General features: G+C 42.1%; 3 protein-coding genes across 3 annotated transcripts; all 3 read left to right on the top strand.

Moving 5' to 3' along the window:
• The first annotated feature begins 943 nt into the window (after nt 1-943).
• LOC130222657 (mediator of RNA polymerase II transcription subunit 15-like) lies at nt 944-3204 on the top strand. Its single transcript, XM_056455185.1, is given in 2 exon segments — nt 944-2567; nt 2570-3204. Coding segments are annotated over 2 exon segments (2196 nt in total). The 3' UTR covers nt 3142-3204.
• A 3549-nt stretch (nt 3205-6753) lies between these two features.
• Nucleotides 6754-9153, top strand: LOC130222753 (uncharacterized). The gene is made up of 2 exons (XM_056455287.1): nt 6754-6848; nt 6922-9153. The coding sequence occupies exons 1-2, from the start codon at nt 6820-6822 to the stop codon at nt 9092-9094; spliced, it is 2202 nt and encodes a 733-aa protein (XP_056311262.1). The 5' UTR covers nt 6754-6819; the 3' UTR covers nt 9095-9153.
• Nucleotides 9154-10258: 1105 nt separating this feature from the next.
• LOC130222754 (mediator of RNA polymerase II transcription subunit 15-like) lies at nt 10259-12649 on the top strand. The gene is made up of 2 exons (XM_056455288.1): nt 10259-10369; nt 10443-12649. The coding sequence occupies exons 1-2, from the start codon at nt 10341-10343 to the stop codon at nt 12577-12579; spliced, it is 2166 nt and encodes a 721-aa protein (XP_056311263.1). The 5' UTR covers nt 10259-10340; the 3' UTR covers nt 12580-12649.
• Nucleotides 12650-12877: the final 228 nt, after the last annotated feature.

The following is a 12877-nucleotide window of genomic DNA, read 5'->3' as shown; positions in this document are numbered from 1 at the left end:
GTTTTCGTTTTTTCATTCACTATAAAATATATTTGTTGTGGACTTCCTCAGAACGATATTTTATTGATCACAGAAATTAATTTATTGCAAGCAATCCTCAAAAACGAGGATAATATGGTCCTATTAAGTCTTACGGCAAGTCTGTATATGCTAACTTTTAAGTTCATGTTCTTATCAGGTTGGAAATAATGATTTAAGTCTACAATAGAATCACAATAGCCTGAAATGTATCTGCTTCATGCTGAATATGCTAAAATAACTAAATATAGCACTTTTTTATCCATCTGAAATGAATAACTGTTCAAAGTAAAATGTATGGTTTGATTACTACTACTACTAATAATGTACCGTAGTGTCAGTGTTCTAACACATTTGATGTTTTGTCTAAGTTTAAACACATCTGTGTAAATGGTGCTGACACACAGCTGAATACAACTTTCACCACAGGAATGGTTCTGCAAGATATTTCCTCACAATACATCTGAATTAACTGGCCAACCTGACATGCAGTTAATTAGGAAAATAATCTCAGTAAATTAGTTAATAAGCAACTTTTATTTATATAAAAAACGTGTACTTTTGATGAACACAACACAAATCATTCTATTTCACCATCACTATACTTTTAACAGCACATTTGTTTGGAAAAATGTATCAGGTTTTCTATTTTGTTTGAGTCACCTGACATACCGTGAACATAATGTGTAACACCTGACAATAGACAGCTGAAACTAATAATGATCCATTAGTGACTCCTGAAACAACTGATCACTAGTTGCAGACACTATAGAAAGAGCAGAGCAGAAGCAGCTCCACATGGTGTGTTGAAAGCTTTTCTTTTTATTTTGTAGTTTTATTTGGTGACAGTAGTGGATGGTTGGTTTGACTTGATTTACTATGGGTGCAGCAACAATGTGGATTTTAAGGTATGTTGATTTAAGATATGTTAGTTTTTGATCGTAGTGTAACATTTATTAAATGGCTGTTGTTCTTTTGCAGTTATTGCTTCGCAGTACTTTTAGCCCTTGGTGCATGTGATCCTGGACCTAATAATCCCAGCAAGCGATCGATTTACAGTGCTGCAGTTAAAGGGGGCTACAGTTCTCAGACTGGCTCTTCAGGCGTTCTCGTTACAGTTGAGAAAACGGGCTCTGATTCTTCCACAAGTGAACTTCAGGAATCTGGTGTTGATTCTACTGGAAGTGGTAGTCTTGTTTATGGTACTGTGGGAAATGCAGTGAGTATTGGCGTGTCTGGGTATGATGGGAGTCCGTCAACTAATGTTCAAGGATCTGAAGTCGTCAGTTCTTCTGTCTTGATGCCATTGCAGCAAAGCAGTTCTGTTCCTAAGCCAGTGCTGCTAACTGCCCAAATGCAGACTGTCCCCTATTCCAACAGTCAGCAACCAGCAAGTTCTGGAACAATAGCTGTGTCTAGCCCTCTGCAGTTGTCCCTGTCCAGTGGACAACTACCACAGTCTAGTTCCCAGTCTGCAGTGCATGCTGGTAGAAGACCCCATAAGCCTCTGAGAGGTAAACCCCACCTATCTGGTCCTAATATTGTTTTTGGTTCCAGACCAGTTCAAAATCCAGCATTCAACACTTTGAAGCCTCTTAAACAGGAAAAGCCTGCATCACATCCAAGCTTACAAATATTACAATATGGCAGTGTGCCAAGCAGCCTAGCTGTGGCTAACTATGAACTTGTCAGCCAGTCCAGTGGCCAGACTGTAAATCAACCAAGTGGTGTGCAGCCTCCACATGTTGTCGACATCTCTGTGGTCCAGCCCAGCAGCCAACTTATTCAACAGGCTGTTGACACCTCTGTGGCTCAGTCCTCCAGCCAGCAGCTAGTTCAGACAAGCCAATCTATTTCCCAGTCAAATAACCAGCAACCAGTACATGGTGGTTTTGCCTTTACGGCACAGCCCAGTGGCCTCACTCTTCTTAAGCCCCAAAAAGGTAGACCTCAGTTTGGGTCCCAGCTTCCATCCAGTACAAGTACGCTACATACACCGAGTTCTAGTTTTGTAGTGCAGTCCACTAGCCAAATACCAGTACAAGCCAGCTACCAATCAGAGGCCCAGTCTGCTTCCCAGAAGCCAGGACCAACCAGCTACCTGTCTGTGCCCCAAATTGTTGTCCAACCAGCACAAATCAGCTACCAGTCTGTAGCCCAACCAACTGTTCAACAAGCAGAAGCCAGCTATCAATCGGTGTCTCTTTCCAATGGTAAGCAACTGGTGCAGGTCGGCTCCCAATCAGAGGCCCAGCCAGGACCCATCAGCTACCAGTTTGTGGCTGAGCCCAGTCTCCAACAGCCAGCACATGTCAGCTTATCTGTAACCCAACCGATCAGCCAGCAAGCAGGACTATCCACCTATGAGTATGTCGTCGAGCAGAGTGGGCAACCCCTTATCAAGCCAGTGAAGTCTCATGCGGTTCACCAGATCGGCTCCAAGCTTTATTCATGCCAAGAGTTACCTCAGCATGGTTACCAGTCGAGGTTTCGGTCTCCACCTAGAACCAGTCTTCCAGCCCTAACTCTGCACACCAAACCTGTTGTACAGTTCAGGCACCTGTAAAGCCCAACCATCCCAGACCCCTCACATCAACTCTCCAATCCATTTTAACACCAGCTCAAGTGCTATCTGTCCAGCAGTCTCCATCTCGGCCAAGGTACACTCCCCAAGCTTTGCTAGTGGAACCCATGTACCAGCCCCTGGCACCGTCAAGTTCAGAGACCGTCTCTCTTGCTGAATATCAGGTATCTCCTGTTCCAGGGCAGTTTGTTTCCCTGCCTCAAATGCTGCCCAGTAGTCAGTCTCTCACTCAGTCCAGCTCTTCCTCTGGTGTGCCAGTGCAGTCCAGCTACCAGCCTCTGGTACTAACAAGTTATGAGACCGTCTTACAGCCTGGATTTCAGACCTCTTCAGTGCTTGTGCCATCAAGTTCCCAAGCATTGAGCAGTCCAGTAGTGTCAAACCATGAGTCTGTGTATCAGTCAATTCAACCTGAACTTGTATCTCCACTACAGGTGGATTATCAGTCTGTCACAGGTCAAAATGCTCCTGGACCTGCTCAAAATAGTAGGCCTTCATCCCAGAAGTTGTTCAGACTGTTGCAGCAAGTGAAGTCCTAGATACTTGTGTTCTGTTTCCTGAGTCATGTTTACTTTTGATGTCAATAAAATGATCTAAATGCCGTTATGTGTGGATCTCAGTTTTATAACTTGCCTTTTTATTGACAATTGCATCTCTTTTATTGAAGAAATTAATCTTCTGCATTGTCATCCGTGTCCATTTTTAAATGGTTTATAATAGTCTTAAAGACTCCATGCAGTGACACATTTGCTGATTAATGTAATGTTTTATTTGCCAAGTACAAATGATCCCGCAACCAGACATGAAATGTGGACTTTTGATGATCTAATTTTGCAATCTAAGATATATATATATATATTTTTTTCTTTTTTCTCTCATTTGTCTGCAGTGCTTAAACTATTCACAAGGTATTAAATATAAACTGTTTAGAGCATTGTCAGTGTCTCTCAATGTCAAAAAAATGGTCACTTTGAAACATTTGTTTGGGTTGGCAAGTTTATTTTATTTTTTATGAAGTTATCTGGATTTACAGTTTATAGTTGTGTAGTGTGGGCCACATGATCGTACACTATGTATCTCTTTTTTTTTTTTCTTTCCATGAGCTGTTTGGGTATTGCAACTTCAGAGGATCAATAATTGCATATACTTGTTTTGCTGATTAGGCTTCCCTAATTTGCAAATTCATGTCCCCTTTAACTGTTTAACAAATGTTTTTTAACTTATCTTTGTTGCAATGGGTGCATTTTTGTTTATCTTGAGCCATTCCTCACCCCCAGGCGACCGCAGTAGCTCTGAGAATATTTTGTGAGTTTTTCGAAGATGACAAGTCAACTGAATGATGTCTTGTGAAACATTCAGGTAAAATTAAAAAACAGCATGGACGTCACTTTAGCCCCCTAAAACTCTTGCAAGACACCGATATAAAAACAGCTGCAGACTTCCACTCTGTTTTCAACTCGTTTATCATTTAATTAGCAAACCACATCTTTGCAGAGCGAGAGCACAAGGTGTGTGTTTATGGATAGCTTGTTATATCTGCAGTTCTTTGCTATAGAAACGCTTGTATCACTTGTACCTCAATCAGGGGCGCCGCTATGTGGAGGAAGTTAGGACGATTCTAAGGGCCCACGCACTTTTGGGGCCCCAGGAGTTACTTCCCCCCCCGTCCTTGTCTTTACTTTGGAGGGCCCACCAAAAAATTCATGTCGTAGGGCCCGAACTGGCCAGTGGCTCCGCTGACTTCAATGTCATGAAGGAGCAATCGGGTTACCTCATCTACTGTTTCCTCTGCGCTTCCCTCACCATCACAGCTGTCTCATCCAGCAGATTCTTGCAACTTTTAACAAACATTTCGCTGTTTATTTTAAAATTGTCTATCAATATAAAACACATTTATAACAGGATTAAACACGGCGACAGAAGCACTCAGTGAATGTAGTCATTTAAACTGCATATCTGTCACGGTCACCAGCGATCCAGCCTGTGCAGATCACTGGTATATACACAGATCGCTAACGGACTACAAATCCGCCATTTCAAAAACTACAAGATCCAGTCATGCACCACACACATACACCAGTTCCTGATCCCGTTCGATTACACTCACAGCTGAAGCTGCTCATGGACTGATTACTGGACTATTTATACAGCACACAAACACACAGAAGATGCTGAGTCTTGTTCAACTGATTGTGAACATTACGATGTGTTTTCCTTTTCGTGTTTGACCCTAGCTTTGTTTTGTTTGTTTAGTTTTGTCTGCTGTGCACCTGTACTGACCACTCGCCTGTTTTATAACCACAACTCTGGATTCCCTGTATACATCTGTTTACCCCCTGTGTTGACCATTGCTTGCCTGACCATCCTGCTAATAAAACCTGCATTTGGATCCGCACTCCTTTCCACCCTCACTTCACATTACAATATCAGACATCAGAGTGAAACATCGTGTGTTGTATCGTATTAAAAATGATTTCCTATTATGACACATTATGATAGTGAAATATGTAAATTAGCCTGTACATTTTTATATGTTCATATTTACGCCATTTTGAATTTAAAAAGTGCCAGTTTTATTAATTCAATACACGGTAAAAATGTACTTGAGTATAGAAAGTGATTTGGACTACAGTAAACAGCTGTGTTGAGCCTTTTGGAGAAGAACTCAAATAATAATGGCTGATAGATGTTTAAAGCAGACTATTAAATGTAAAGTAATAAGCCAGCAAAGAAAATGAGGTAAAAAGCTGTCTTTCTATGTGTGCACAGACCCTACTGAGTTAACTGAATTAAAACTAAATTGTTGTAACTTACTTGACTAACCTGATGTGTAAATATATATATATCTTTGCCTACTTTTATTTAAAATTTGGATTGGATGAGTAATAGTACACCTCCTTATTTAGGACTACACCACTGTGTGTTTGTATATATATATATATAAACAATGGTATGATAGATGAGTGTTTGGTACGCAGCTTTTTTTTTTTTGTCTTGTTCTTATAACAAACTTCAAGTTTATAAACACTATAAAATATATTTGTTGTGGACTTTCTCAGAACAATATTTTACTGATCACAGAAATTAATTTATTGCAAGCAATCTTCAAAAACGAGGATAATATGGTCCTATTAAGTCTTAAAGCAAGGGTGTATATGCTAACTTTTAAGTTCATGTTCTTTTCAGGTTGGAAATAATGATATTCACCTTATTCTCCACATATGAGCGGGCGCTCATTTGAATCTTTTTGGCTCGAAACTTATAGTCTCATTCACTTCCATTCATTTTTAGAATTTAAAAACAGCTCGTTATGCTGCTTGATGTTGCAAACTGATCTTTTCGTATTATATTATTCTACTTTTTATTTATAGTCATGCAAACACTTGTTTGTAGAGCGAGTAGTTTGATCGTTTTCCGCTGTTTATTATTTCTAGTCATTTCTCCCATAGGCAACTGAATCGCAAGTCCTAAATCGCAAAAACGAGCGCACTTCTGCATTGTAGAATAAGGTTAATAAGTGTACAATAGAATCACAATAGCCTGAAATGTATCTGCTTCATGCTGAATATGCTAAAATAACTAAATAAAGCACTTTTTTATCCATCTGAAATGAATAACTGTTCAAAGTAAAATGTATGGTTTGATTACTACTACTACTAATAATGTACCGTAGTGTCAGTGTTCTAACACATTTGATGTTTTGTCTAAGTTTAAACACATCTGTGTAAATGGTGCTGACACACAGCTGAATACAACTTTCACCACAGGAATGGTTCTGCAAGATATTTCCTCACAATACATCTGAATTAACTGGCCAACCTGACATGCAGTTAATCAGGAAAATAACCTCAGTAAATTAGTTAATAAGCAACTTTTATTTCTATAAAAAACGTGTACTTTTGATGAACACAACACAAATCATTCTATTTCACCATCACTATACTTTTAACAGCACATTTGTTTGGAAAAATGTATCAGGTTTTGTATTTTGTTTGAGTCACCTGACATACCGTGAACATAATGTGTAACACCTGACAATAGACAGCTGAAACTAATAATGATCCATTAGTGACTCCTGAAACAACTGATCTCTAGTTGCAGACACTATAGAAAGAGCAGAGCAGAAGCAGCTCCACATGGTGTGTTGAAAGCTTTTCTTTTTATTTTGTAGTTTTATTTGGTGACAGTAGTGGATGGTTGGTTTGACTTGACTTACTATGGGTGCAGCAACAATGTGGATTTTAAGGTATGTTGTTTTAAGATAGGTTTGTTGTTGATTGTAGTTTAACACTTATTAAATGGCTGTTGTTCTTTTGCAGTTATTCCTTCGCAGTACTTTTAGCCCTTGGTGCATGTGATCCTGGACCTAATAATCCCAGCAAGAGATCGATTTACAGTGCTGCAGTTAAAGGGGGCTATGATGCGGGAAGCTACAGTTCTCAGACTGGCTCTTCAGGCGTTCTCATGACCGTTGAAAAAACAGGCTCTGATTCTTCCACAGGTGAACTTCAGGGATCTGGTGTTGATTTGACTGAAAGTGGTAGTCTTGTTTATGGTACTGTGGGAAATGCAGTGAGTATTGGCATGTCTGGGAATGATGCGAGTCCGTCAACTAATGTCCAAGGATCTGAAGTCGTCAGTTCTTCTGTCTTGTTGCCATTGCAGCAAAGCAGTTACTCTGTTCCTAAGCCAGTGCTGCTAACTACCCAAGTGCAGACTGTCCCCCTTTCCAACAGTCAGCAACCAGCAAATTCTGGAACCATATCTCTGTCTAGCCCTCTGCAGTTGTCCTTGTCCAGTGGCCAACAACTACCACAGTCTAGTTCCCAGTCTGCAGTGCATGCTGGTAGAAGACCCCATAAGCCTCTGAGAGGTAAACCCCACCTATCTGGTCCCAATATTGTTTTTGGTTCCAGACCAGTTCAAAATCCAACATTCAACACTTTGAAGCCTCTTAAACCAGAAAAGCCTGCATCACATCCTAGCTTACAAATATTACAATATGGCAGTGTGCCAAGTGGCCTAGCTGTGTCTAGCTATGAACTTGTCAGCCAGTCCAGTGGCCAGACTGTAAATCAACCAAGTGATGTGCAGCCTCCACATGTTGTTGACATCTCTGTGGTCCAGCCCAGCAGCCAACTTATTCAACAGGCAGTTGACTCCTCTGTGGCCCAGGCCTCCAGCCAGCAGCTAGTTCAGACAAGCCAATCTATTTCCCAGTCAAATAACCAGCAACCAGTACATGGTGGTTTTGCCTTTACGGCTCAGCCAAGTGGCCTCACTCTTAAGCCCCAAAAAGGCAGACCTCAGTTTGGGTCCCAGCTTCCATCCAGTACAAGTACGCTCTATACGCCGAGTTCTAGTTTTGTAGTGCAGTCGACTAGCCAAATACCAGTACAAGCCAGCTACCAATCAGAGGCCCAGTCTGCTTCCCAAAAGCCAGGACAAACCAGCTACCTGTCTGTGCCCCAAATTGTTGTCCAACCAGCGCAAATCAGCTACCAGTCTGTAGCCCAACCGACTGTTCAACAAGCAGCAGAAGCCAGCTATCAATCGTTGTCCCTTTCCAATGGAAAGCAACTGGTACAGGCTGGATCCCAATCAGAGGCCCAGCCAGGACCCATCAGCTACCAGTTTGTGGTCGAGCCCGGTCTCCAACAGCCAGCACATGTCGGCTTATCTGTAGCCCAACCAATCAGCCAGCAAGCAGGTCTATCCACCTATGAGTATGTTGTCGAGCAGAGTGGGCATCCCCTTTTCAAGCCAGTGCAGTCTCATGCGGTTCACCAGATCGGCTCCAAGCTTTATTCATGCCAAGAGTTACCTCGGCACGGTTACCAGTCAAGGTTTCGGTCTCCACCTAGAACCAGTCTTCCAGCCCTAACGCTGCACACCAAACCTGTTGTACAGTTCAGCCACCAGGCACCTGTGAAGCCTAACCATCCCAGACCCCTCACATCAACTCTCCAATCCATTTTAACACCAGCTCAAGTGCTATCTGTCCAGCAGTCTCCATCTCGGCCAAGCTACACTCCCCAAGCTTTGCTAGTGGAACCCATGTACCAGCCCCTGGCACCGTCAAGTTCAGAGACCGTCTCTCTTGCTGAATATCAGGTATCTCCTGTTCCAGGGCAGTTTGTTTCCCAGCCTCAAATGCTGCCCATTAGTCAGTCTCTCACTCAGTCCAGCTCCTCTTCCTCTGGTGTGCCAGTGCAGTCCAGCTACCAGCCTCTGGTACTAACAAGTTATGAGACCATCTTACAGCCTGGATTTCAGACCTCTTCAGTGCTTGTGCCGTCAAGTTCCCAAGCATTGAGCAGTCCGGTAGTGTCAAACCATGAGTCTGTGTTTCAGTCAGTTCAACCTGAACTTGTATCTCCACTACAGGTGGATTATCAGTCTGTCACGGGTCAAAATGCTCCTGGACCTGCTCAAAATAGTAGGCCTTCATCCCAGAAGTTGTTCAGACTGTTGCAGCAAGTGAAGTCCTAGATACTTGTGTTCTGTTTCCTGAGTCATGTTTACTTTGTCAATAAAATGATCTAAATGCCGTTATGTGTGGATCTCAGTTTTATAACTTGCCTTTTTATTGACAATTGCATCTTTTATTGAAGAAATTAATCTTCTGCATTGTTATCCGTGTCCATTTTTAAATGGTTTACTATAGTCTTTTAAAGACTCCATGCAGCGACACATTTGCTGATTAATGTAATGTTTTATTTGCCAAGTACAAATGATCCCGCAACCAGACATAAAATGTGAACTTTTGATGATCTGATTTTTAGTTTTGCAATGTAGAATTATATTTTTTCCCTTCTCACTTTGTCTGCAGTGCTTAAACTACCCACACGGTATTAAATGTTTAGAGCATTGTCAGTATCTCTCAGTGTCCAAAAAAATTGTCATTTTGAAACATCGTTTTTTTTTTTTTTTTAAGTTATTTGGATTTCCAGTTTATAGTTGTGTAGTCTGGGCCACACGAACGTACACTCTGTATGCCATTTTTTTTCCATGAGCTGTTTGGGTGTTACTACTTCAGAGGATCAATAATTGTTTATACTCGTTTTGCTGATTAGGCTTCCCTAATTTGCAAATTCACGTCCCCTTTAACTGTTTAACAAATGTTTTTAACTTATCTTTGTTGCAATGGGTTCATTTTTGTTTATCTTGAGCCATTCCTCGCCCCAGGCGACTGCAGTAGCTCTGAGAAAATTTTGAGTTTTTGGAAGATGACAAGTCAACTGAATGATGTCTTGTGAAACATTCAGGTAAAATTAAAAAACCGTATGGACATCATTTTAACCCCCCTAAAACTCTTGCAAGACACAGATATAAAAACAGCTGCAGACTTCCACTCTGTTTTCAACTCGTTTATCATTAACTTTTAAGCAACTTTTATTTATATAAAAAACGTGTACTTTTGATGAACACAACACAAATCATTCTATTTCACCATCACTATACTTTTAACAGCACATTTGTTTGGAAAAATGTATCAGGTTTTCTATTTTGTTTGAGTCACCTGACATACCGTGAACATAATGTGTAACACCTGACAATAGACAGCTGAAACTAATAATGATCCATTAGTGACTCCTGAAACAATTGATCACTAGTTCCAGACACTATAGAAAGAGCAGAGCAGAAGCAGCTCCACATGGTGTGTTGAAAGCTTTTCTTTTTATTTTGTAGTTTTATTTGGTGACAGTAGTGGATGGTTGGTTTGACTTGACTTACTATGGGTGCAGCAACAATGTGGATTTTAAGGTATGTTGTTTTAGGATAGGTTTGTTTTTGATTGTAGTTTAACATTTATTAAATGGCTGTTGTTCTTTTACAGTTATTGCTTTGCAGTACTTTTAGCCCTTGGTGCATGTGATCCTGGACCTAATAATCCCAGCAAGCGATCGATTTACAGTGCTGCAGTTAAAGGGGGCTATGATGCGGGAAGCTACAGTTCTCAGACTGGCTCTTCAGGCGTTCTCATGACTGTTGAGAAAACAGGCTCTGATTCTTCCACAAGTCAACTTCAGGGATCTGGTGTTGATTTGACTGGAAGTGGTAGTCTTGTTTATGGTACTGTGGGAAATGCAGTGAATATTGGCATTACTGGGAATGATGCGAGTCCGTCAACTAATGTTCAAGGATCTGAAGTCCTCAGTTCTTCTGTCTTGATGCCATTGCAGCAAAGCAGTTCTATTCCTAAGCCAATGCTGCTAACTGCCCAAGTGCAGACTGTCCCCCATTCTAACAGTCAGCAACCAGCAAGTTCTGGAACCATAGCTCTGTCTAGCCCTCTGCAGTTGTCCCTGTCCAGTGGCCAACAACTACCACAGTCTGCAGTGCATGCTGGTAGAAGACCCCACAAGCCTCTGAGAGGTAAACCCCACCTGTCTGGTTCCAGACCAATTCCAAATCCAGCATTCAACACTTTGAAGCCTCTTAAACCAAAAGAGCCTGCATCACATCCTAGCTTACAAATATTACAATATGGCAGTGTGCCAAGTGGCCTATCTGTGTCTAGCTATGAACTTGTCAGCCAATCCAATGGCCAGACTGTAAATCAACCAAGTGGTGTGCAGCCTCCACATGTTGACATCTCTGTGGTCCAACCCAGCAATCAACTTATTCAACCGGCAGTTGACACCTCTGTGGCCCAGGCCTCCAGCCAGCAGCTAGTTCAGACAAGCCAATCTATTTCCCAGTCAGATGACCAGCAACCAGTACATGGTCGTTTTGTCTCTATGGCTCAGCCCAGTGGCCTCACTCTTCTTAAGCCCCAGAAAGGTAGACATAAGTTCGCGTCCCAGCTTCCATCCAGTACAAGTATGCTACAAGCACCTGGTTCTAGTTTTGTAGTGCAATCCACTAGCCAAATACCAGTACAACTCCGCTACCAATCAGAGGCCCAGTCTGCTTCCCAAAAGCCAGGACAAACCAGCTACCTGTCTGTGCCCCAAACTGTTTTCCAACCAGCACAAATCCACTACCAGTCTGTAGCCCAGCCAACTGTTCAACAAGCAGAAGCCAGCTATCAATTGTTGTCTCTTTCCAATGGAAAGCAACTGGTACAGGCTGAATCGCAATCAGAGGCCCAGCCAGGACCCATCAGCTATCAGTTTGTGGCCAAGCCTGGTCTCCAACAGCCAGCACATGTCAGCTTCTCTGTAACCCAACCGATCAGCCAGCAAGCAGGACTATCCACCTATGAGTATGTCGTCGAGCAGAGTGGGCAACCCCTTTTCAAGCCAGTGCAGTCTCATGCGGTTCACCAGATCGGCTCCAAGCTTTATTCATGCCAAGAGTTACCTCAGCACGGTTACCAGTCAAGGTTTCGGTCTCCACATAGAACCAGTCTTCCAGCCCTAACTCTGCACACCAAACCTGTTGTACAGTTCGGCCACCAGGCACCTGTGAAGCCCAACCATCCCAGACCCCTCACATCAACTCTCCAATCCATTTTAACACCAGCTCAAGTGCTATTTGGCCAGCAGTCTCCATCTCGGCCAAGCTACACTCCCCAAGCTTTGCTAGTGGAACCCATGTACCAGCCCCTGGCACCGTCAAGTTCAGAGACCATCTCTCTTGCTGAATACCAGGTATCTCCTGTTCCAGGGCAGTTTGTTTCCCAGCCTCAAATGCTGCCCATTAGTCAGTCTCTCACTCAGTCCAGCTCTTCCTCTGGTGTGCCAGTGCAGTCCAGCTACCAGCCTCTGGTACTAACAAGTTATGAGACTGTCTTACAGCCTGGATATCAGCCCTCTTCAGTGCTTGTGCCATCAACAAGTTCTCAAGCATTGAGCAGTCCGGTAGTGTCAAACCATGAGTCTGTGTTTCAGTCAGTTCAACCTGAACTTGTATCTCCACTACAGGTGAATTATCAGTCTGTCACAGGTCAAAATGCTCCTGGACCTGCTCAAAATAGTAGGCCTTCATCCCAGAAGTTGTTCAGGCTGTTACAGCAAGTGAAGTCCTAGATACTTGTGTTCTGTTTCCTGAGTCATGTTTGCTTTCTGATGTCAATAAAATATGATTTATTGTCTTTTGTGTGTGGATCTGTTTTATAACTCCTTTAGTTACATCTGCAATATTTAAAATTATTTTCAAAATAGCTGGCGTTGGTTTCTTGCTGTGATTCATCTGCTGATCTAATGTAAGGTTTTACTTGTGAAGTATGGTAGACCAAACATTGTGGACTTTTGAATATCTGATTGTAAGTTTTGCGACATAAGCTGTGTGTGTGTATATATATATATTTTTTTTTGTATGCAGTTT

Source organism: Danio aesculapii, chromosome 4, assembly GCF_903798145.1.
Source record: "Danio aesculapii chromosome 4, fDanAes4.1, whole genome shotgun sequence".
Lineage (NCBI taxonomy): Eukaryota > Metazoa > Chordata > Actinopteri > Cypriniformes > Danionidae > Danio > Danio aesculapii.
The sequence above is the reverse complement of the archived record's forward strand: the minus strand, read 5'-3'. Positions and strand labels throughout refer to the sequence as shown.